The 22,267-nt window shown below is 46.4% G+C and overlaps 2 protein-coding genes across 2 annotated transcripts; both read right to left on the bottom strand.

Annotated features, from left to right (window-relative positions):
* Window positions 1–15,564: 15,564 nt before the first annotated feature.
* Window positions 15,565–16,595, bottom strand: LOC125534251 (RING-H2 finger protein ATL43-like). The gene has a single exon (XM_048697518.1). The coding sequence runs from the start codon at window positions 16,481–16,483 to the stop codon at window positions 15,890–15,892; it is 594 nt and encodes a 197-aa protein (XP_048553475.1). The 5' UTR covers window positions 16,484–16,595; the 3' UTR covers window positions 15,565–15,889.
* Window positions 16,596–19,221: 2,626 nt separating this feature from the next.
* On the bottom strand, window positions 19,222–21,124 carry LOC125539959 (ribosomal RNA processing protein 1 homolog). Its single transcript, XM_048703513.1, has one exon. It carries the CDS (start codon window positions 21,089–21,091, stop codon window positions 19,424–19,426), a length of 1,668 nt encoding a protein of 555 aa, XP_048559470.1. The 5' UTR covers window positions 21,092–21,124; the 3' UTR covers window positions 19,222–19,423.
* Window positions 21,125–22,267: the final 1,143 nt, after the last annotated feature.

The raw sequence follows: 22,267 nt of genomic DNA, 5'->3' as shown, positions 1-22,267 counted from the left end.
CTTTACGCAAAACTATAACCATAGAGCTTTCCACCAGCCAAATATGCATATAGTATTAGTTGTTTCATTCCATTACTCTCTATGTGTTACATTGCCAGCATATTCCATGTGCTGACCCGTTTCGGGCTGCAACGTTAATGTTGCAGACTTTTCAGACGACGATTAAGGAGTTTTTAGGTCGTGGTTCTATACTCAGTGATGCCGTTGGAGTTGATGGACTCACTTATCTTCCAAGCCTTCCGCTGTTATCATTATTAGATGGCCTTAAGCCATATTTATTGTAATAAGTTCTCTATTGAGACACTTTATGTAATAAGTGTGTGATTCCTACTCTGTTATAAATCCTCCGAGTACTATGTGGTGTCAGCATTACTGATCCAGGGATGACACCGGAGCACAAAGATCAGACTGTTTGAGGTCTGGTTGCTACACAAAGTTGACTAAGAAGTTATGCTTTATACTTCGATAGTATGATGAATTGTCACTTATTCATGAGAAGTCTATGATAAAAGTTCTGTGATAAAAGACTTATGTTTAAGTTTGTTGCTGTTATAATAATCTACATGATGCTTCTATGTCTGTATTTTGTTTTTATCGACACCTCTCTCTCTCTAAGCACCTTTCCTCTTCAAGGGAAAACCAACGCAGTGCTCAAGAGGTAGCAGTCTTCCAAAAGTAACTCAAGAACTTGACGTCGCGGTCCAAGACGATCGTATTTGGCACTCCATGAAGTCGCAAAATTTCCCTACAAAAAAGATTTGCAATATGTGAAGCATCGTCTATCTTGTTGCAAGGAATGAAATGAGCCATCTTAGAGAATTGGTCCACAACAACAAACACGGAATCCTTTCCATTTATAGTTCTAGGCAAACCAAGCACAAAATCCATGCTAATATCTTCCCATGGTTGGTACGGAATTGGAAGAGGCATATAGAGGCCATGGGGTTGGGCTTTAGACTTAGCTTTGCGACATGTAGAGCATCGGTTGGTGAAGCGGTTGACGTCGCGAAACATCTTGGGCCAAAAATAGTTCTTGGAGAGCGTAGCAAATGTCTTGTCGCGTCCAAAGTGTCCCATTAGTCCTCCTCCATGAGATTCGTGCAAAAGTAACAAACGAAGAGAAGACTCGGGGATGCATAGTTTGTTAGCTCTCATAAGATAATCATCTTTGAGGTAATAGCGTTCCCAAGATGTACGCGTCAAACATTTGGCATAAGGGATAGCAAAAGTAGGATCATGCGCATACAAGTCTTTTATGTGCTCAAAGCCTATGACATTCAATTCAAGTTGAGTAACAAGCATACATATACGGGAAAGCGCATCCGCCACAACATTTTCTTTTCCTTTGATATACTTGATGACATAAGGAAAAGACTATGAATTCACTCCACTTAGCATGGCACTTGTTCAATTTAGTTTGACCCTTAAGATACTTGAGCGTTTCATGATCGGTGTGAAGAATGAACTCATGGGGGCGGAGATAATGTTCCCATTCATGCAAAACTCGCACTAACGCATATAGCTCTTTGTTATAGATGGGGTAGTTGAGTTGCGCGCCGGAAAGTTTCTCACTAAAATATGCTACGGGGCGCTTCTCTTGCATTAACACGCCTCCTGTGCCATAACCACTAGCATCGCAATGGATCTCAAAAGGTTTGTCTAAGTTTGGTAGAGCAAGCACGGGAGTGTGAGTAAGCAAATTCTTAAGCTCATTGAAAGTGGTGTTTTGGGATGTACCCAAACAAGGTGCATTTTTTTACTCAAAGCATGCAAAGGTGAAGCAATTGTGCTAAAATCCTTCATGAATCTACGGTAGAAACCGACTAAACCAAGAAAACTATGCACTTGTTACAAGTTAGTTGGTTGGGGCCAAGTTTTAATAGCATTGATCTTAGATTCATCTACATGAACACCCTTAGAAGATACTACAAAGCCCAAGAAAACAAGTTTATCAACGCCAAAAAGGCATTTGTCCATATTAGCATAAAGGTGGTCTTTTCAAAGAGTTTGTAGCACGGTGCGAAGGTGGGTGACATGCTCTTCTAAAGATTTGCTAAAGACAAGAATATCGTCGTAGTAGACAACAACAAACTCACCAATGTAAGGGCAAAACACATAATTCATAAGACGCATGAAACTACCCGGTGCTTCCGATAAACCCATAGGCATAACTAACCACTCATACAAACCAAACTTTGTTTTGAAAGCGGTTTTCCATTCATCACCCTCTTGTATGCGTATTTGATAGTAGCCACTTTTAAGATCAAATTTTAAGAAAATAGTGGCACCGCTAAGCTCATCTAGCATATCATCAAGGCGTGGAATGGGGTGCCTATATTGAACGGTGATAGCATTGATAGGTCTACAATAGGAACACATGCGAAAGCTATCGTCTCTTTTTGGCACAAGAATGACCGGGACGGCAGAAGGACTCAAACTTTCACACACATGTCCATGGTCTATGAGATGTTGTACTTGCCTTTGTATTTCTTTGGTTTCTTCAGGGTTGACGCGATATGGGGCCTTGTTTGGAAGAGGTGCTCCGGGTATGAGGTCGGTGCGGCGCTCGATGCCTCGTAGTGGGGTAGACCCAGAGGTAGCTTGTCGGGGAAAACATCTTGGAATTCCTGCAAAAGAGAAGATAACACTAAAGGTAGATCATGAGAGGTGTTAGCTTTTGGTGCCTCGTCCTTGCACAAAAGGACATAGTGCATGACACTTGATGGGTTCTCACACACTTCTCTTATCTCACGTTTGGTGGCAAAGAGGACTAAGTTCTTCTTGTCGCTCATCCTGGAGACGCTCAATTTGGGCTTGTGGCGCTCACTCTCTTTTTGGTGGTTCGCTCTCTCACTATTCTCTCCATGATGGGTGGCTTGCTTGTCGGCGATCACTTGACTTGGATACATAGGTCATAGTACATTCTCCTTTCCTTTCATATTGAAGCTATAGTGATTTGTACGCCCATTGTGGATGACGCCTCGGTCATATTGCCATGGCCGTCCAAGAAGGAGGTGGAAAACGGACAAAGGAACAACATCACACTCCAAAGTGTCTTCATAAGCTCCGATTTTGAAGGAGAGTTGCACTCTATGCTCGACTTGGATGGTGCTGTTGTCGCTTAGCCATTGAACTTTGTAAGGGTGCGGGTGCTTCATCTTGACCAATTGGAGCTTGGAGCAAAGTTCTTCACTTGCTAAGTTATGAAAACTCCCTCCATCGATGATGACCTTGACGGACCTTCCGTTGATGCCGGCCTTGGTGTGGAAGATATGGCATCTTTGGTCTTCTTCTTGTTGATGTTGAAGAGTCAAGACATTGGAGACAACAAGAGCAGTACTTGAATCTTCGTCACAAAAGACTTGATCCTCTTCATCTTCGTTCACTTGCTGGTGCATGGCCACTTGCTCAAGGGCTTCCATTTCTCCTTCACTCATGGAGTCATATGTGCCGTCGTCATTGAGTATCATGGTGCGCTTGTTGGTGCACTCAAAGGACTTGTGGCCTCAGCCGCCGCATGTGAAGCATTTGAAGGAACTTGTCTTGACGGTCTCATCGGTTGGGATAGAGGATGATGAAGCTCTTGGCTTGAAGCTGCTTGTAGTAGGAGGGCGACTTGAGGTTGTCAAACTTTTCTTATAACTTGACTTGTCGTCGTTGCTTGTAGATAGCTTGGTTGAGGTAGAAGGTGTTGGAGTCGTTGAAGCTTGAGAGTTGGAGAGACCATATGACTTGGATGAGAACTTGGCATATTTGAAGTCATCTTGCACTTGACGTTCCGCCTTGGTAGCTTGATGCACTAGCTCGATGAGGTTCGAGTATGGTTGGAAGTCGGCGATCTTCTTAATAGGATGATTTAGTCCATTCAAGAAACGTGCCATAGTTTGCTCATCATCTTCCGTGACATTTGCTCTTATCATGGCAATCTCCATTTCTTTGTAGTATTCTTCAACGTTCTTTGTTCCTTGCTTGAGGAGTTGGAGTTTCTTGAAGAGGTCGCGGTTGTAGTAGGTTGGCATGAAGCGTGCTCTCATGACATCCTTCATTTGCACCCAAGTAGTGATGGGTGGTTCACCTCTTGCCTCTCGGTGCTCAATGACTTGTTCCCACCAAATGAGGACGTAGTCTTGGAACTCAAGTGATGCCTTCGCGATCTTCTTCTCTTCCTCATAGTTGTGCAAGCGGAAGATTTTGTCAACCTCCAATGCCCATGAGAGGTACTCTTCGGGATCATTGCTTCCATTGAACTTGGGCATGGTGAAATTTAGCTTGCTGTATCGTTGCTCTTCATTGTGTTGGGGTCGGGGATGATGACGTCCTTGACGAAGAGGATTGTCTTCCTCATGTTGCTCTTGTCGTGGAGGATTTCCATCGTCTTCTTGCTCTTGGTAAACTTAGGGTTCGTGGCGAGGAGGTCGTTGAACTTGACGATGCGCTCAAGCTTGATAGTTCCTCTCTTGAACTTCTTCGTGAAGCGCTTCTCGGTGCTCACGATTTTGCCAGTTGCGTGTGGCTATGGATTGACTTGAATCTCGAAGGGCACATTGTGCCTCAAGTGCTTGAGCTTCTCGTTGTTGTTGTTCTTGACGTTGTGCCTCGGCATCTTGTGCAACTTGGTGTTCTCGTGCTCGCTCTTCATCTTCTTGTTGTCGTTGGCGTTGCCGTTCTTATTCTTGCGCGAAAGTAGCTTGGTTTTGACGGTGTCGTTGCTCTTGAGAGTCGTTGTCGTGTAGAGGATTGAGGTTTGCTTGACGATCTTGGCGTGCGGCACGTCAAAGAGTATTCAATGTCGGTGTACTTGAGCCGGAGATGGTGTAGTCGGAGTGTCGACTTGAGCGGCTCCGTCTTGATGAGGACGAAGTGGAAGAAGAGCGGTTGGCTAACAAAGCTCGAATCTCGTCCATTCTTGCATCATTCTCTTGTTTGTGTTCGTCGAGCTTGTTGTCGAAGTAGTCTCTTGTATGTTGCTTGGAGAGTCGCAAGTCGGTGGTGAGGTTGTCGATACGTTCGCTCATTGCTTGTTGCTCTTGATGCAAAGCACGTTGTGCACCAAAGAGGTGGCTCTTTGTGACGTAGGAGGACATGTCGTCGTCTTGCTCGATGAAGAGTGGGTTGGTAGAAGTACTTGGCCTATCCATCATTCCAAACAAATATGTGAGTGGGAGGAAGAGAAGAATTTATACCTAATGTACCTTGACCGATGTTGAAGACAGATCAATGATCACTCAATGTGGAACAAGGAAATAGCACAATTGGTACCAATTCTTGTCGGTTTCGCAGACCTACACAAATAAAAGCTTATGGTGGAGCTTGGTTAGGATGGTGGCACAAAATTTGATGCAATTGTTAGTGAGCCTCAATAATGTTGGAAAAGATTCACAAATTTGCAAATGCAACAAGTAGACCAATAGCAAGATATGACGGAAACTCACACACGGAAAGATAAATGGGGTCGTGCAACCAAGGAATGAGCGAAAATGTGGAATCCACGAAAATGCTCTTGTTGCACAACACTAGAGAGACGCTAGCATGATTGCATAATAGGCGGATACGAACTTGTGCACAACCTACTAAGCAAAGATGCAATGACTTCTATCCCAAGTATGCTCTATGTATGGTATTCCGATGATATGATCCAAGATGATCTAGTATGACAATCTTAATGTATTATGATGCTATGGTTCTTGCTTATAAGCTCTTTGCTTATCTTTCCTCTTTTGCTTAAAAGCTTGGATGGCTCTTTCTCTTTTGAGCTCTTTTCTCATGCAATGCTTCATGGACCAAGATAGCAATTGTGTATGCTTATGACAACCTTGTGACACAAGAGATGATACCAAGATATGCACCACGATGGTAAGGTATGTATGCAATGGGAGCTATGATCACTAGTGTGCACAAGTAACGTTGCCGGCAATACCCAAAGGCTAGTCTAGATAGGGAAGGTATGCAAAATGGTCTATGGGGTTATCAATGCAAATGGCAAGAATGTACAATGATGAGATATCACGATACCAAGTTGATACTCAAAGTGGTCGTCATTGATGACGAGTCCGTGGCGAAGATGAGCGGCGGTGATGTCGATGTTGAACCGTTCCTAGTTAGCTGAAACACCCTAGGAAACGATGAACCACAACTCAAATTCTCAAAACCAAAATCAAATGGTGGTTGCGGAAAATGATGGTGGTTTGCAAGTGCGTATGCGGAAGGTGGAATGGTAATGTGGATGATATGGTGGAGGACCTAGGCAACGATGTCTAAATGACAAAATTTTGATGGAGTGACATGGTGTTGGAACTTATCTAAGTGGATGGGGGATGTCAATAGCTATCCAACAAGCTAGAGAACGCGAAAATCCGAGTCCAGATGTGGAAGTTATGGTCAAAACTGTCAATCAACCGGGGTTAAAACTGGGAGGGCGGTAGTACCGCTAGGATGGGCGGTAGTGCCGCTTGTGGTGCTGAGCAGTAGTACCGCTTGGAGTGGGCGGTAGTACCGCTGATGTCGGGAAAATTCGCAGATCGAGATCGGGGCGAAACTTGGGGAGGAAATGGATGATTTCGGGGGGAAAATTGCGGAGATTTCGAGGATGGAAGGTGGGGAAACTTGTGGGGAAGCTAAATCTACCTGTTACACCCGAAATCCATGGATCAAATCCAACAAAACTTCATCACACCAACAAATCACAAAAAAAAGTTTTGGGCCTATTTTTGGTGGGGATTTTCGAAATTGGGGAAGAACACAACAAAATCAAGCTAGAAAACACAACGGGGAGGCTCGGAAATCGTGATCAACGTGGCTCTAGATACCAAGATAATGTAGGGTGGAACCCTATACGGCCGATCTTTCACGAAAGGAGCGGATCCCAACGAGGAACATGAAGAACACAAGGGGAACACACAAAAAGGAGACACAAGAGAAACACTCAAACCAACGAGATTAGGTCACACATGTGCTAGATTCTCGAAACACAAAGAGAGATACACGATCCAAAGTCAACAAGGGACGATACAAAGGGTAACTGGTTCTTCTCCAAAGGATGTCTTGATGGTCTTCTCCGTGAGGAGGTCTTGTATCCAAGTGGATCTTCTCCGAAGAGGTGTCGGTCCCTCGCGAAGGAGTAGATCCGGATGGATGAGTGAAGCTCTATCTCACATATGAGCTAACACAACATTGCCCTAGTACGGAGCTAGGAGACAAGTATATATAGTCCAAGGGGTAAGTTGGGGGATACATGGGGTGAAACCCCTTTCACTGCGCACAGGTAGGGCGGTTGTACCGTTGGGAGCTCAGGTACTGGTTCCTGGAGGTGTTTCCGGATGTGCTCAGCGGTTGTACCGGTGTTTGGGGCGGTTGTACCAGTCTGGTGGTTGTTACCAGAATAACCGGTGTTGTACCGACCTTGCACCATTCCGATCACAGAAGTTTGGGCGGTAGTTGGGCGGTGATTGAGTGGTTGTACCGCCCGGGCGGTAGTACCGGGATTTCTGCGCTGGGGAGATGTTCTTCATGCTCTCGATGTCCATATTGCACCGTAACTTCTCCTTGGTTGCTTCCATGGTACCTAAGCACACAAAGCATCTCCATTTGAGGTAGTAGCCATGTCTCAAGTGGATCAAAGGGGAGTTCAACAAGGAGAGAGTTAACCTCGTTCTTGATGGCTCTCGCACGGGATCTTGTCATTGGTCCAAGTGGTGTGGTGGAAGATGTAGGTAGGTCCATGGGGATGACCTTGGGATGCTCCGCATCAATGTGTACCTGCCAATAGTCTTTGCTATTTGTACTATTTCTGGTGCTAATGGAGTGAAGCTTGAAAATAAGGAACATGTCTTAAGAGAGTCACAAATTGTAGATATGTCACTTATGGTGCAATTAAAATGGATTGAAAAATTCCTCTCATCATGTCCCCAACGAAGAGTCATATGGCTTGCTGAGGAATAAAAATTAATACATTCATAAATGAAGATGCCAAATTCTCAAGGCAAAATAATTTGGTGGTAAGAGCTAAGGATATAAACTGTCAACTAAACGAATTAAATGCCTGGCACTACGGTACCTAATCCTTTTTAAGTGCCAAAAGACAATTGAAACCAATTTAGAATAACTGAATATGAAACTGAAGAAAAATCAAATGACACATTGGCGTTTTGAAGGGGGGGGTAGACGGATGATACTTCTTACCAAACTGTGACACCAACATTGGTGCTAACTCTCCGGATTTCTATAAGGAAGACAATTATGATATAACTAATTATGACAAGCACATATTAGAAAAGAGAATAAAGCCAAATATCAAATGTTGTCTGCTTAGTAGATGAAATTGATGCATTGTTTTATGAACACCACTTCCAACTATTGGCTTATTCTGAATTTTGAGAAAAAGACAATATGATTCACTTGAATCACAAAAATCAAGGATTCAAGCCGTAGATGCAAACTACTCCGATATTAGAAAAGAGGAGGCAAATACACTTTTTTTCCTTACTCTTTCTATTATAACAATTATTTTATTCACAATAAAGGTGGGTATATTCACTTAAATAATATTATGTAAGGCCACATCATACAAAAGCATATATGTGCATTAAGTTTTCTGTTGCAAAGTAAACACAATGTCATGATGCAACACATATTATTACACTTTGCTTATTAGCCTATGGAATATTAAGTACTACTTAATCTGCAATTAGCACCGAACTGAGAAAGAATCTCACCATATCCAGGGCCGGTCCTGAGACTTTAGGGGGGGCGGGGCGAAACAAAACCCAGGGACTTTACGGGAAAGCTCTTTCATGAGCCAGCGTGGCAACAAGTGATCATAATCTCCCCCCCCCCCCCCCAATTTTAAGGTGGCCTAATAAGATCACAGGAGATCTCCTTAAAATCTCTCTGCCCCCCTCATTTTAGTGTGGGGCGGCTGAGATATTCTCTCTAATCCTCTACCTGCGGTTAAATCTCTCCTCTTATCTCTCCCTGCTTCATGTTTATAAGGAAAGTGTGGTTGGATGTTGTTTCCTAATGGAGCCTACAAACCTGGTTAGAAATCGCTCACTGTGACGCGCGCGCACATTAGCATAGCCCGGGACTTCAATATATACTACCTCTGTAAACTATTACACAGGTAGTACATCACTCAATGTGTGAAATGCTATCGATGATCACTAAAAGAAAAAATATGAATGATCTATGCATGTTATCTTAACATTTTCCTCCAACATTTATATATGCAATGTCACATGTTATCAATATCAATATATTGCAACAATTTGTTCTCGGCACATGAAGTTCTCAAACCAATTTGTTCTCAGTACATAAACTTACTAGATTAACATAATACTAACTATTAAGTGAACTCAAAAAGGATAAATCATGATCCCTCATAAGATATATTGCTAAATAATATACAATCAATTGATTATGAGTAGCCCCATTGCAATAATGAAGGCGCAATATTTATCAATTGGCATGGCAAAGTAGCACATGATATACACCTTATGTCAACAATGTGATGACTTTGCTTAAGTTTTAAAAAGTTTCCCATTCGCAAAAAAAATAAGTAGCACATGGTATATGCTAACTATTGTTAGAGACATGCGTTTAATTATCTAGAAACTGAAATTACACCTCAGCCAGTGACTCGGCCTCTTGCCTCCTAGCAATGGTGACGGCATTAATGCCGGCGATGGGGCATCTCCGGTTCTTTGAGACGGCGTCTGGAGAATTTAGTTGTGGCCTTGTGGGCACTTAGCGACGTGGGCACATAGGCATCCAGGAGATAATCTGACCTCGGCCTCACCTGAATTCAACATAAGACGGTTTGATGGCGGTCGAAGAAACAAAATCAAAGCGGGCAGACTGCTCTACCTAATCTAGCGATCAAACGATGAAGTGAAGCTTCACAGGGGACCCACGTTGGCGTTGGTTTAGTTCTCTCTCTCTCTTTTTTTTTTGAACATGTTGGTTTAGCTCTCCACAATGCCTGGGCTGTTGCGTGCAAAGAGCTAGGTGGTGGGTTGTGTGTTCCTTTGGGACAGGCCTAGTTAATACAAGTAAGATTATCTCAAAAAAAAAGTTAATACAAGTAGGCATCCCTGCCCCCGTGGGGCCTGGGCCTGACCATATCATGTACTCCCTCTACCTAGGTGCATATAAATTCAGCAAAGGTGCATATATATTCAGATAAGTGCTCACCTATTTATATGCACCTAGGTGCATATAAATTCAGCAAAGTACTCCACAAAGTTATGTAGGTGCAAACACTGTTACTCCACAATTATTTCCACATCTACTTCAATTAGTACAAATATTACTTATTGTTTTGCTTTGCCTCACTCTTTCTAGTTTTCCCAAATCAATTATTCGGTGTGTGATTCATCTCTGTATGTTACTGAGATGGACAGGAAAACGATTCGGATATTTGCGTATCATAGCCTTTATTTCGTGCAGATTGGTTCTAGCCAGCAATTGCTCGTATGAGGCAGTGGGCACTTTGTTTCGCTCGCCCTATTAACTGTGATTTAGAGTTATGATTATTTGATGTGGCGAACAGCCGAACATAGAATCCTGCATGCGCATTTTGAAGCAAGACTCCTGTGATGAATATATTTGTGTTTTATCTTGAAATTCAAACTTACTGTATCCTGAAATTCAAGCTTACTATACCCTGATTTAACTGGAGTACAATGTTGTAGCTTCACTTGTCTTCCAGTGAAATACTCCTGAATAATCATAATCAATTGTTGCATATGGCGCTATATTAGTTCTACCAAGTTGAGGGTTTCGTTAAGTAGACCTAACTTGATCATAATCAATTTTTAAGGGGCTATATTAGTTCTACCAAGTTGGGGGTTTCGTTAAGTTGCATGTACCCTGAATTCAAGTAAATTAAGTTGCCTGTACCAAGTTGAGTACTCCAGTTTTCTGTTTTCTGTTTTCGTTAAGTTGGAGTACTTCAGTTTTCTGTTTGCATCGAGCAAAGTTGATTTAGTTTTCTTTTCCTCAACACAGGACCATGGCTGGCGGTTTTAGAGTGATGCATCTTGTCAGGCCCTTTCTCGGTTTCTTATTTAACAGACGGCAGACAATTGTTCTGGAGCTACTGTAAAAATTTCAGGTGTAACACTGATCTGGAGTACAATTATAAAATGTTTGTGCAGAGCAGCAGAGCAGCATAGTGCTGATTTGCTTGTTGATTTCCACACAAATTTTCAGGTCTCCGGTGGCAAAGGCAGAGGAGCAGCAGCTGAGGATCGAGAGGAGCGAAGCAACAGAGGGTCGATCGGAGTGAAGCAGCAACAGAGGATCAATTCGAGAAGGACGTACGATGGGGACGGACCTGGGGCTCTCGATTGGAGCGGAGGAAGGCGGCCGGCAAGGGAGCTATGGAGGGGGGATGGACGCCGGAGGTGCAGCGGAGGGTGAGGGAGCTGCGGACGGCGGAGGGGCGGAGGCTTGCGGAGGGGACGAGCGATGGAGGAAGACGAGGTACTTTTCCTCGTTTTCACCTAGTCGGAGAAATGCCCAAGCGACAAGTATTGTGGTACAGAGGAAGTAGAATGGTGACCACTAATTAGAGCATAATTATTTCCACCGACTCGATTTTGTATATTGTAATTAAAAAAACAAAAAAGTTTATGTACATGTAACTATGGAAGAAGTCATCGATAGTCTCGTTGATTCGATGCGGAAGGAGAACAAAACATCATTGATACCACTGCTCACCCCTCTCGGGCACAACAATGTGCGCTCTCCGCCGCCATAGCCTCACTCCAAAACACTTTCGGCTAGCCGTAGTGGAGCCAGAATTCAGTCCATCATCAGCCTCCCCCACCTTGGTGCTTCTCCTTGCCTTACCTTCATATTCTTCCAGCGTGGAGCGACTGCGGTGTAGGCAGGTGGAGCACGTAGTGGTGTCAAGGAGATGATTGGAGGAGAATGCAACATGGGCCAGCCTAGCATTGCCCAGGGCAGAGGGGCAGGCGGTGCACAAACAGTTAGGTCGATGGCCTTGCATGATGATCCAACAGAGGGAAGGAAAGCGGCACCATCTGATAGTCAGGGAGCGGTGAAGATCCTGAGAGGGTCACAATCTCCCAACCTTGACTCTTTGAGGGATATGTATGATGCATTGTCAAGGACCCCGAATCTGACCAAGCAGACCCTCTAACGGTACCGTAACTCGGCCCTGGGTTAGCACCTCCTCCTCACATAAACTCCGCACATAAGTATCTAGGAGGAGCACCCATTACAGCTGACTGCCTTGGTTGAACCACCTCCTTGAAATGAGGCCAATGTAGTAAGAAATTCTGAGAATGCAAACAATGGCATACACTCCCCTAGATCTACTTCTGTCGCATCCACGTTCTCTACCTTTAGCAACTAGAGATATAAGTCGGGTATCCTCACTGAGGAGCGAATGAGAGAGGAATATACCCGATCGGATGACCACCTTAAGACTACAAACGGGAAAGCCAAGCTCCCACTCAACCGATACTAGAACCCAGTCCAACACCATCCTAAGCAGTCCCATACGGTTATTTGTTCAAGTGTATCAGACACTGACCCTGGTAAAATCTCCCTAAGCATGTGATCTCCAAAATGTGGTTATTGAACATGCGCATACGAGGCCATCAATGTTTTTTTAACATTGATGGGCCTCGTATGCACATGTTCAATAGATGAGCTTTTTTCATGTCCAGGAACGAATTTAGGAGGGTGGGGGCTAGCCCCCCCTCCATTGGAGCTTTTGCCATCTCCATGAGTAAACCGCCCCCTCTATGCATGAATCTCACTAACAATATACTTGGCCTTATTACCCCTTTCTTTGCAAGAAAACTTCTGATCTATTCATCATCAATCATGGCAGTATACCGAACTCTAGAAATAATAATAAAATACATTTAGATCCGTGGACCACCTAGCGACGACTACAATAACTGAAGCGAGCTGAAGGCGCGCCACCGATCGCCCCTCCCACACCAGAGCCGGGCAGGACTTGTAGTAGATAGTCGGGAGGTCGTCGTGCTAAGGCCACATAGGACCTCATCAGAACAGCAACCTTCGCCGATGACTAGTAGCATAGACCGGAAAGATCCAACCTGAAGACATACGAACGTAGACGAAGACACACCTACACACGCCCGCCGATGATGCTAGACGCAGCACTAGGACGGGGACTAGGCGGGGAGAACTTTATTCCATCTTCAGGGAGTTTCCACCCTCTTGTCTTCCTGAACGGAGTAAATTACATCTATAGTACCTGAACTTGATCCTAGGGTTCACTTTGGTCACTGTATTTAGGAAAGGTTAAAATACGGTTACCGAGGTTACCAGGACGTGTCACTCTACGGTCACTAGTACCGTATCCTTTGTATTTCGCTGACGTGGCAAATACTCCTCTCTCGCTCTCTCTACTTCCACTCCTCTCTGAAATTCTGTCGAACGTCTTATCTGCATTCACCGTTGAATAGCACGCTGAGCTCCAACCGCTGTTGTAGCTCTCCAGCGCCGCGTTCTAGAGCTCCCGAAGCCTCGTGTGGTCCATGAACGATTCTAACTTGAATCCCCAACTCCCGCGCCATGCCCAACTTGAAGTTCATCGGCGTCATTGGCCGACTGCCGGCGCCATATTTGCAAGTGCACGGGTGCGTGGCGCCGATCGGCCCCATGTTTGCGATTTCGTCAACACAGGTCGTCCACCCTACCATGCTCCTTCGCATATGCTCAACCTTCATCGCCGGTCTGACGTGGCTGTCGACATGTTCTTTCCCCACCTCTCGTCTAGCTACACCCCCACACCTCACAGGCATACTCCCGGTTGGTGTAGTAGTCGGCACGCCGGATGCCAAGTTGGGCGGCGTCTTTGTTGAAAAGGGATTACAGAGCGTGATGTTGTACATGCGCGGGGACTTGACGCGGAGAGCTGCGACGATCTCGGACTTCTCGCGTATGGCTTCGCTCCGCGGAACATCATGTCCGCCTGTTCTTTCTTCCGCCGACGGGCGACGGTGTCGAGCTCCACGGGTTCGGCGAGGCTAACCATCGTATGCCTCCCATTGAGCACGGCGGCTTGCTCTGTATTCTGAACACCACAGATGAGTTTGGCAACGCTGGAGGGGACGTAGATTGCGGCGACAGCGGCGACATGGCCTACGTGAGTGATGGCCGCTCGCAGGAGGTTCCCGGGTGGGAGAAATGCTCTTTGTGGCGCACTAGCTAGGCAAGCAGATGAGGTACATGTGAGGGGAACCGGCTTTCCAGGAGGCGGAGGCGCGCAGGAGGCCGAGGTGCGAGCAGACCTCGTAGTCATCTCGGAGCATGTCGAAGAAGGCGAGCTCGTCCGGGTGCAGCGAGCCGCCGTACTGCTTGAGGAAGAGCGAGGCGTCGCACGAGAGGAGCTCGAGTAGGGCGGTCTTCCGCCTTAACAAGGATGGCGCGGCGTGAAGAAGGGCGGTGGGGAAGTAGAGGCTGTTGACAGAACAGAGCCGAGCAGCCATGTGGTACATCGTCACGGGCTCCACGGCTGGTGGACATACGCGGCAGCCAGTGCTCAGGTTCATTCATCGGATGCGAAGAGAGATGAGAAGGATGAGCTTGCCACGTAAGCAAGTCAACCGTTAGGACAGGTGAACATGTATCACATCAGTGAAATACGTTGGATACGGTAGCAGTGATCGTAGAGTGACACATTTACGCAACTTCAGTGACCGTATTCTGACACTTCCTGAATACAGTGATGAAAGTGAACCCTAGTGTCAAGTTTGAGTACTATAGATGTAATTCACTCTCCTAAACGGGACAGAAACCCTAATAAAACTCAAAGAAATTTCTAAAAACGAAAACCCTCCCTCCGGCAAGGGCCGGGATCCACCGCGCCCCCATGGCCCTAAGGCCATCGGAGACGAGGCGGACCGGCGGCGGCGTCGGTGAGAGGCAGAGGAACCCCGATCTCCTTTTTGGGAGGAGGTAGCGGCTGCGTCCGAAATCACTTACCCGATGACTATCCTCATGGTTTTTTTAGCTTCATACAGCATTTAGAGGTAACAAAACTGATTTTTCAAAGCTCTTTATTTGCACCAATTATTGTCACTAACCAACATGGACATTGCAAACCAACATGTGGTTGGATGATTAGGTGGACTGTGGTATCCTCAATCCATCAGGGTTTAAATCCTGGTGTTTGTATTTATCCTGAATTTATTTCAAGAATTTCGTCGATGCGTATTCAGTGGGAGGAGACGCTCTCATCAATTACGAGGCGCCTACGATGACTTCGTAAAATCTATATGCCGGCTCAGTCTGTCGGACGTGCTCATACGAATAAGGTGTGTGCGTATGTGCGTTCACAAGGATGAGTGTACGCGCATATATATGAGCGTTTCCGTCTATACTGTGCTAAAAACCTACTCCCTCCGTTCCAAATTACTCATTGCAGAAATGGATGTATCTAGAACTAAAATACGTCTAGATACATTCATATCTGCGATAAGTAATTCGGAACGGAGGGAGTACGTGACAGGTGTTGTACACTTTATATACACACGTGTTGTACACTTTACATACGGACGGTGAATGCCCGCCTAGTATACATATAGCTATCAAAAAGCCCGCTCCCTCCGGCCGGCCGGCCGGCAACATTCCGCGCGTGCAACGAAGCAAGATCATGAACGAATGACGACCGTCAGCTAGACCGCACAGTGACGGCTACCGAACCCCTCGTGGCCAACCACCGTCCCTTGGCCAGTCACGCCGGTCGGTGCACCACAATCTGCAGCTCAGCCTCACCGGCGTGGAGCTCGGGGTCACGGCGAAGGCACCCTCCTTGCCGTGCCGTGCGGGTTCTCATGCATGGTGACCCGGAAATGCATCCGTGGAATGCCGCTCCCTCGGTTGGTCACGCCGGTCGACGCACCACGATCTGCATCTCCGCCTCGCGGGCCGGATACCACTCCGCGTCACCGTGATCCGCGCCGGCCTCCAGCTTGGGGATCACGGCGAACGCGTCCTCCTTGCCGACGCGGCGGCGGCAGACGGGGCACGTCGAGTGCGCCTCCAGCCACGTGTCGACGCAGCCCGCGTGGAACGCGTGGCGGCACTTGGGCAGCACCCGGAGCAGCTCGTCGGCGGCCGCGTCGAACGAGCCCAGGCACACCGCGCACTCCGGCTGCGCGGCCGCCGCGGCGCCGCCCATGTCCCCGAACCTGACGATCGGGAGCGCGTCGACGACCGAGAGGCTCAGGCCGGAGCGGCACCGGTCGCACGTCGACGACGCCCGGAACCCGAGGCCGAGGCGGCCGGCCGCGCCGCGGGCGCCGCGTTGCCTGCAGTGCTTGGCGTAGATGAGGAAGAGGAAGAGCCCCAGGAGGACGCCCGTGAGCACGCCCACGATGACGGACACGTCCGCGCCCGGCGGCGGCGGCAGCGGGGGCGGCACGCCCAACACGTCGGCGGCCGGCGTGAAGGACGCCAACGACGGCATCGCCATCATCTCGTGTCGGTCATGGCCGGCGCGCCCAGGTCAAACCATTCGAGGGAAAACGAAAAGGTTGTTGCCTGGCGCGGCGTACGAGCGGTGCAGGGCGTGCGAGCTGGTGGCGCCAGGGAGGTCAGCCGGCGCCTTAAAAATAGAGGAAAGCTATCTTTGATCTGTAGCTAATTTTCGGCACTTCCTTTCGGAAATTGGATTGTGAAATGGTGTGATCAAATGGTTGTATCGTCTATCTACCACGCTAATTTCCCAATAATAATACAACTCATTATTCATGCATCGAAACTACCCGATGTGCACTGCAACGTCGAGCAACTGTACTATAATAATGACGAGCGAATCAACTGATAGAGATGTAACGAAACAGTGTTGACAGTATGTTCGTTTGGCATTGAAAATGTGCAGTGGCTGATGTTTGGAGGGCGTCGAAAGGGGTCACAGAGAAGCTTTATGCTGAGAAAATAATGAGGTGAAACGGCACCAAGGTATTCAGAGGTGCAACGGAGGTATCTAGGGCTTAAAAATAGATGGAACTATATTTGATCAGGTTAATTTTTAGTAACTGTTCTCGAATTTCAATTGCTTAGTGCAAGTAAGTTTGCCGCGATATTGGCTTCGGAGACTGCAACAACATGAAACTTCTTTCACAGATTCCGCGATATTGGCTTCGGAGACGGCAACTACATCCATCTTCAGCACGGCAGGTCACTGGATCATCAGACCACTTCTTGCAGCTATTCAACAGTCTGCGGTTTTTCATCCAACTAGAATAGATCATGTTAACAGGTGCTTCAATGTAAAAGCTCATCATCAGGCCCAGTTAGCTGTCAAAATTCAGTCTACCGGTTAGGTGCCTCACTTCAGGTTCAGGTCAATGTCCAGGGAGAGATGTTCTCCCATTATTCAGTGTGAATCCCTTCACACTCCTCTCTGTAAAATGTTGCTAGATGAATAAAATCCTTTTCATGTTAAAAAAAATAACTCAAAGAAAGATACTGTAACAAACTAGCTTTTCCCTATCATTAAGAATGACAACGAGACTATGATTTTGTCACCAGCAGCACTGAAGCTCAGGCTGAAACAACACCCTGCAATGGCAAGCAGTAATTTTGGAGGACTGAAAGTTCCAGCTCAGAGATGATCAGCAACAGACACAGAAATTCGGCGCAATCTTAGACAAAAAGTCTGAACACGGAAAAGACAATGCATACAATTGCTAGTCACACGACTGATACAATAAACCGACACAATTTAGTCACCAAATTCAACACTAAGCTTGTGAGTTCTGAATGTAAGATTACATAGGTACTCCACCGTTCACAAATATAAGATGTTTTTGATATCTCAATATGTACTACATACAGACTGAAATAAGTGAACACAATAAAACGTGCCTATATTACATCCAATTCAGAAGAAAAAAAAGTTAAAAGAACTTGTATTTGTGAATGGAAGGCGTACATCCTGGCCTGAGTATTTGACAAAATAACCAAAGAAATTATTGTTCATATTATCCAAGTAATGCAGTCTGAATTGCAAGATGAACTTTACAGGTGCAGATTAAATTTACCCTAAATTGAACCAAAAGTTGCAGAAGCTATCTAGTTCCTCATTCTTTGGGACCAGATCAACACAGATGCACGCCCCTTAACAGTGATTAAACTACTTACCACAAAAAACTCATACAATCAGGGGAGGGGGAAAAGTGGAAGGAGAGGGGAGGGGGGGGGGGGGGGGGGGGGGCATCGCCCAAGATGCATATGATTGTTAGTCACCAAATTTGACAATGAGCTTGTGAGTTCAGAATGTTAGATTACATAGGAACATCCTGGGCTCAGGGTATTTGAACAAAATAACCTTACTACCTAGACATATCATCATTCATACAATCCAATTAACTCATATTGAATTGCAGGACGAACTACACAAGTATATAGATTTAAATTACCCATGAATTGAACCAAAAGTTGCAGTCTTGCAAAAGACATCTAGTTGGTCACCAGGTCGAAACAGATTTACGACCCGTGAGTGATTTAACTACTTAACACAAAAATCTCATTTAAGAACATACATCCAAATATATTAGACAGAAGCAAAGTATAATGACAATCAGGGGATATGGCAATTAAAGTATATACTGACAGAAGCAAAATATACTGACAATCAAGGGGCATGGCGATCAAAGTATACTGACAGAAGCAAAACATACAGACAATCAGGGGCCATGGCAAACAAAGTATACTGACAGAAGAAAAACATATCAAGGGCTATCTTCATCATGCAAGGCTTCTAGATTGTGACGTCTAATCTAACTTAAAAGGAAACATCAAGGCACAAAGAGAACAATCAGCCTGATTCACCACTACCAATACAAGATTGCGCCTGCAGACTGTAGAAAGCAGCCCATGAGTATTGCCCATCAAAGTATACCGACAATCAGGGGGGCATTGCCCATCAAAGTATACTGAAAGAAGCAAAGTATATCAAGGGCTATCTTCATCATGCAAGGTTTCTAAGAATTGTTATGTCTAACTTCATCCAAAGGAAACATCATGGAACAAAGGGAACAATCAGCCTGTCTTCAGCACTAACAATACGACATTGCACATGCAGTTTGTACTTTGTACGAATCAGCCCATTATAAATCATGAACTGCACTAAGCCATTGCTGCCATGATGCAAATGAAGTTAGAACCAAACGGGGATTATCAGAGAGCGAGAAATCAAAAGGGCTCTGCTACCACAAAACAATAATTATCACAAGATTATCAAGAATGCACTATGACAAGACACATAATTAAGCAATCCATAAATAATGCAAAGGTAGCAGCAAGCCAACAGTGTATAAGACTACCTAATGGAGAAGAATCAAGTTACGATGAGAGCACAATTTAAAAGGCAGAATGGTACGGCCGACATGCCATCATACATTCAAGAGTTTCACGCGGAGAAGGTTTGCAACTTCCGCAAGCGCTTCACAGCAGAGGAAGGGCTCTTCTTCAACAACTTCTTTGCAGACTTTGCTTTTGCCTTGGCCTTCTTCACCGGCGTGGAGCTTTCCTTTATAGGCCCAGGCCGAACTCCACTTTTTAGTGCACTCCCTCTTGGAGTAGCAGATGGTGGGAGCCTCAAGCACTGTGGTGGTAAAGGAGTAGGAGGGTTCCAAACTAGATTACTCTTCATTGAGAACCTCACTTTCTTACCACTCTTATCTCCATCCTGAGCAGGAACATTACCTTGGCTGCCAACACCTCCACCAGAAACTTCTGATGACCTATCGGAAGATTTTGAGCGCTTCCTCTTCTTTGCCACTTTAGCAGTAACTGGTGTCACCGGCATCCCGGCTTCTGCAGCAGCCTTCTCAAACTGCTTTTGAAGATTGGACATCAAAGCCTCATCAAATGTAATGGCATCAGTGGCATCGCCCATCTGCTGGTCCTCTGATGTGGCATCTATACTCTGCTCACTGCTATCCCCTCCATCACTATCCTCAACCTTATTTTTCTTCTTCTTTTCTTTTTTCTCCTTCTTGTTCTTGTCTTTCTTCACCTTCTTCTCTTGCTTCAGAGCCTTGACCTCCTCCTCCTCCCCACCTTCAACTAATGCAGCCTTCTTTGCCTTCTTCTTCTTCCTCTTCTTTTCCACCTTTGCCTCATCCAAATCCATGCCATTTTCTACCACTGCCACCATTGGCACCTGAGTGCCCTGAAACTCTGGCTCAGAGATCTTAACACCAGACAGCTCCAATCCCTTTTCGAGCTTAACAAACGCATCCCTCAGCCCAAACACCACCTTCCGATTTCCCTGCACGGTCTTAGCACTCGCCCCGATATCCAGGAATCTCTTGCTGAATCCAAACAACAGCCCGACCTTCCCAAGCTTCTCCTCCACGCTCCCCTTCTCCATCTCTTCACCTTTCCTCGTCATCTCAAGCAGCTGACTGCCGCTCTCCAGAAACCTCTCAAACAAGCTGGACCTAACCTTACTCACCAGCACCCTGTCGGTCGACTTCTCCAGCACAGTGAAGAAGGGGGCCAACAGCAGCTCCATCGACTTCAGGCTAACCGGGAGCACGGGCAAGATCTCGTCGAGGAACACATCGGCGACATGGTACCCGAGTCCACGACCGGTGGCGTTGTCGGCCTCCGGTAGGACGGCCTTCTCCGAGATGACGGAGACGATCTGGGCCGTGACGTCGGGCGCGAAGGAGCGGGCGCCGAGGAAGAGGAAGGCGTGGTGGAGGAACCGGCGGTTGAGGAGGTAGAACTTGTCGAGGCGGTGGACGTCGATGGCGGACCACTCGCGGCGGATGGTGGCGAGGTAGGCGGCGAGGAAGTCGGCGGCGACGGCGGGCGTCGCGGCGGCGGAGACTGCGGCGGCGAGGCGGGAGGCAAGGTCGGCCTGGTAGAGCGGCTTGTCGGCGTGCCAGAAGCAGAAGAAGAGGCCCTTCCAGAGCTTGAGCAGGTCGGTGGCGGAGAGGTGCGGCGCGGAGGCGGGGAGGAAGTCGGCGAGGAGGTGGCGGACGGCGCGCTCGCGGGCGCCGGCGTTGCAGGAGGCCAGGCGCCGCGTGATGGCGGCGGCCTCCGCGGAGGCGGCGGCGGCGGCCATGGGGGCGGGCGGGGGCGGGGGCCGGGGGTGGGGAGGAAACAGGGGACGGTGGAAGGAGCAAACCCTAGCGTTCGATTCGGGGGAGGGTCTCGGCGTTTGAAATGACCTCGTTTCGTTTTTTTTATTTTCCGGTCCGGGCCGGGTGCCCGTGTAGGTCGGAGTCTGACAGGCGGGCCTGGACGTGGGGTCAGTTTAGGAAAGAGGGGACGTCAGGCGGGGAAAGGATATGAACCATGGATTTTTCGGTGCACCCCCTTTCGGCTCTAGACCGCTTTAATTTGATTCGGGTTTGGCTCCCTGTTCATGCGAATTTCCTTTGATTCATATATAAACCATCGTCCTATACAAAGTTACCGTTGCCACACCGTCTATCGAAAGAGAGAAAATGTCGGAGATTTGGACTATATACATATTTCTGTTGTTTTCCTAAAGCTCTCGAAATGCAGATTTCCTCAAAGATTTTTTTTTATTTTTTGATAAAATTGTGTTTAATTTGAGCAAATCTTATAAGAAATGAAAAATACCGGTAGGTGTTTGGTTCTAGCGGTGGTGGCCGGAAAAGCATCAAGAGTTTGTTGTGCAGTGATGTGTGAGAGGTGGGAAGGAACATAAGTACTTGTGCCAGGTTACATGTAATACCCCCTTTGTTCATATATATAGGGTCTAAAGTGTTTTTTTAGGCTAACTCTTTAATCACATATTAAAGCAATAAATATATGACATATAAATTACACAAAGCATATCAATAAATTTGTACGTGAAAGAATCTTTCAATCAATTATATAATTTACACATTATACATATCATATACTATTAATCTTATTAAAAGTCCGTCACTTGTGTGCAAACAATTAGAGATGCTTTTTTATACTTGCGCTTGTCCCTAATGCCTCAAATGAAAAATATTAATATTATAGATGTTTTTTTATATGAGATCTCATTAGAATCTACTGTCTTCGATTAAGAAGTTTCAGCTAAAAATAGAAAAGGTGCTTACGGTGGAGAAGGAGAAAACTAATTGGAGAAGACATACCTGATGATTGAAAGTTATAGCTAGCTGGGCAAAGGATCAATGGTCAAGACCACCACCACTATTGTGATTATGGGCCTTGACATGCACATCTATCACGTCTGAGTTCGAGGTCGACATGTTGCCCGGCGTGTTGTCCCGCCACA

Source organism: Triticum urartu, chromosome 2 (genome assembly GCF_003073215.2).
Source record: "Triticum urartu cultivar G1812 chromosome 2, Tu2.1, whole genome shotgun sequence".
Classification (NCBI taxonomy): domain Eukaryota; kingdom Viridiplantae; phylum Streptophyta; class Magnoliopsida; order Poales; family Poaceae; genus Triticum; species Triticum urartu.
This window is presented reverse-complemented; position numbering and strand designations above follow the sequence as displayed.

Excerpts from the sequence above, each read along its gene's own strand:
- LOC125534251 (XM_048697518.1), bottom strand. The coding sequence starts at position 16,483 with ATGATGGCGATGCCGTCGTTGGCGTCCTTCACGCCGGCCGCCGACGTG.
- LOC125539959 (XM_048703513.1), bottom strand. The coding sequence starts at position 21,091 with ATGGCCGCCGCCGCCGCCTCCGCGGAGGCCGCCGCCATCACGCGGCGC.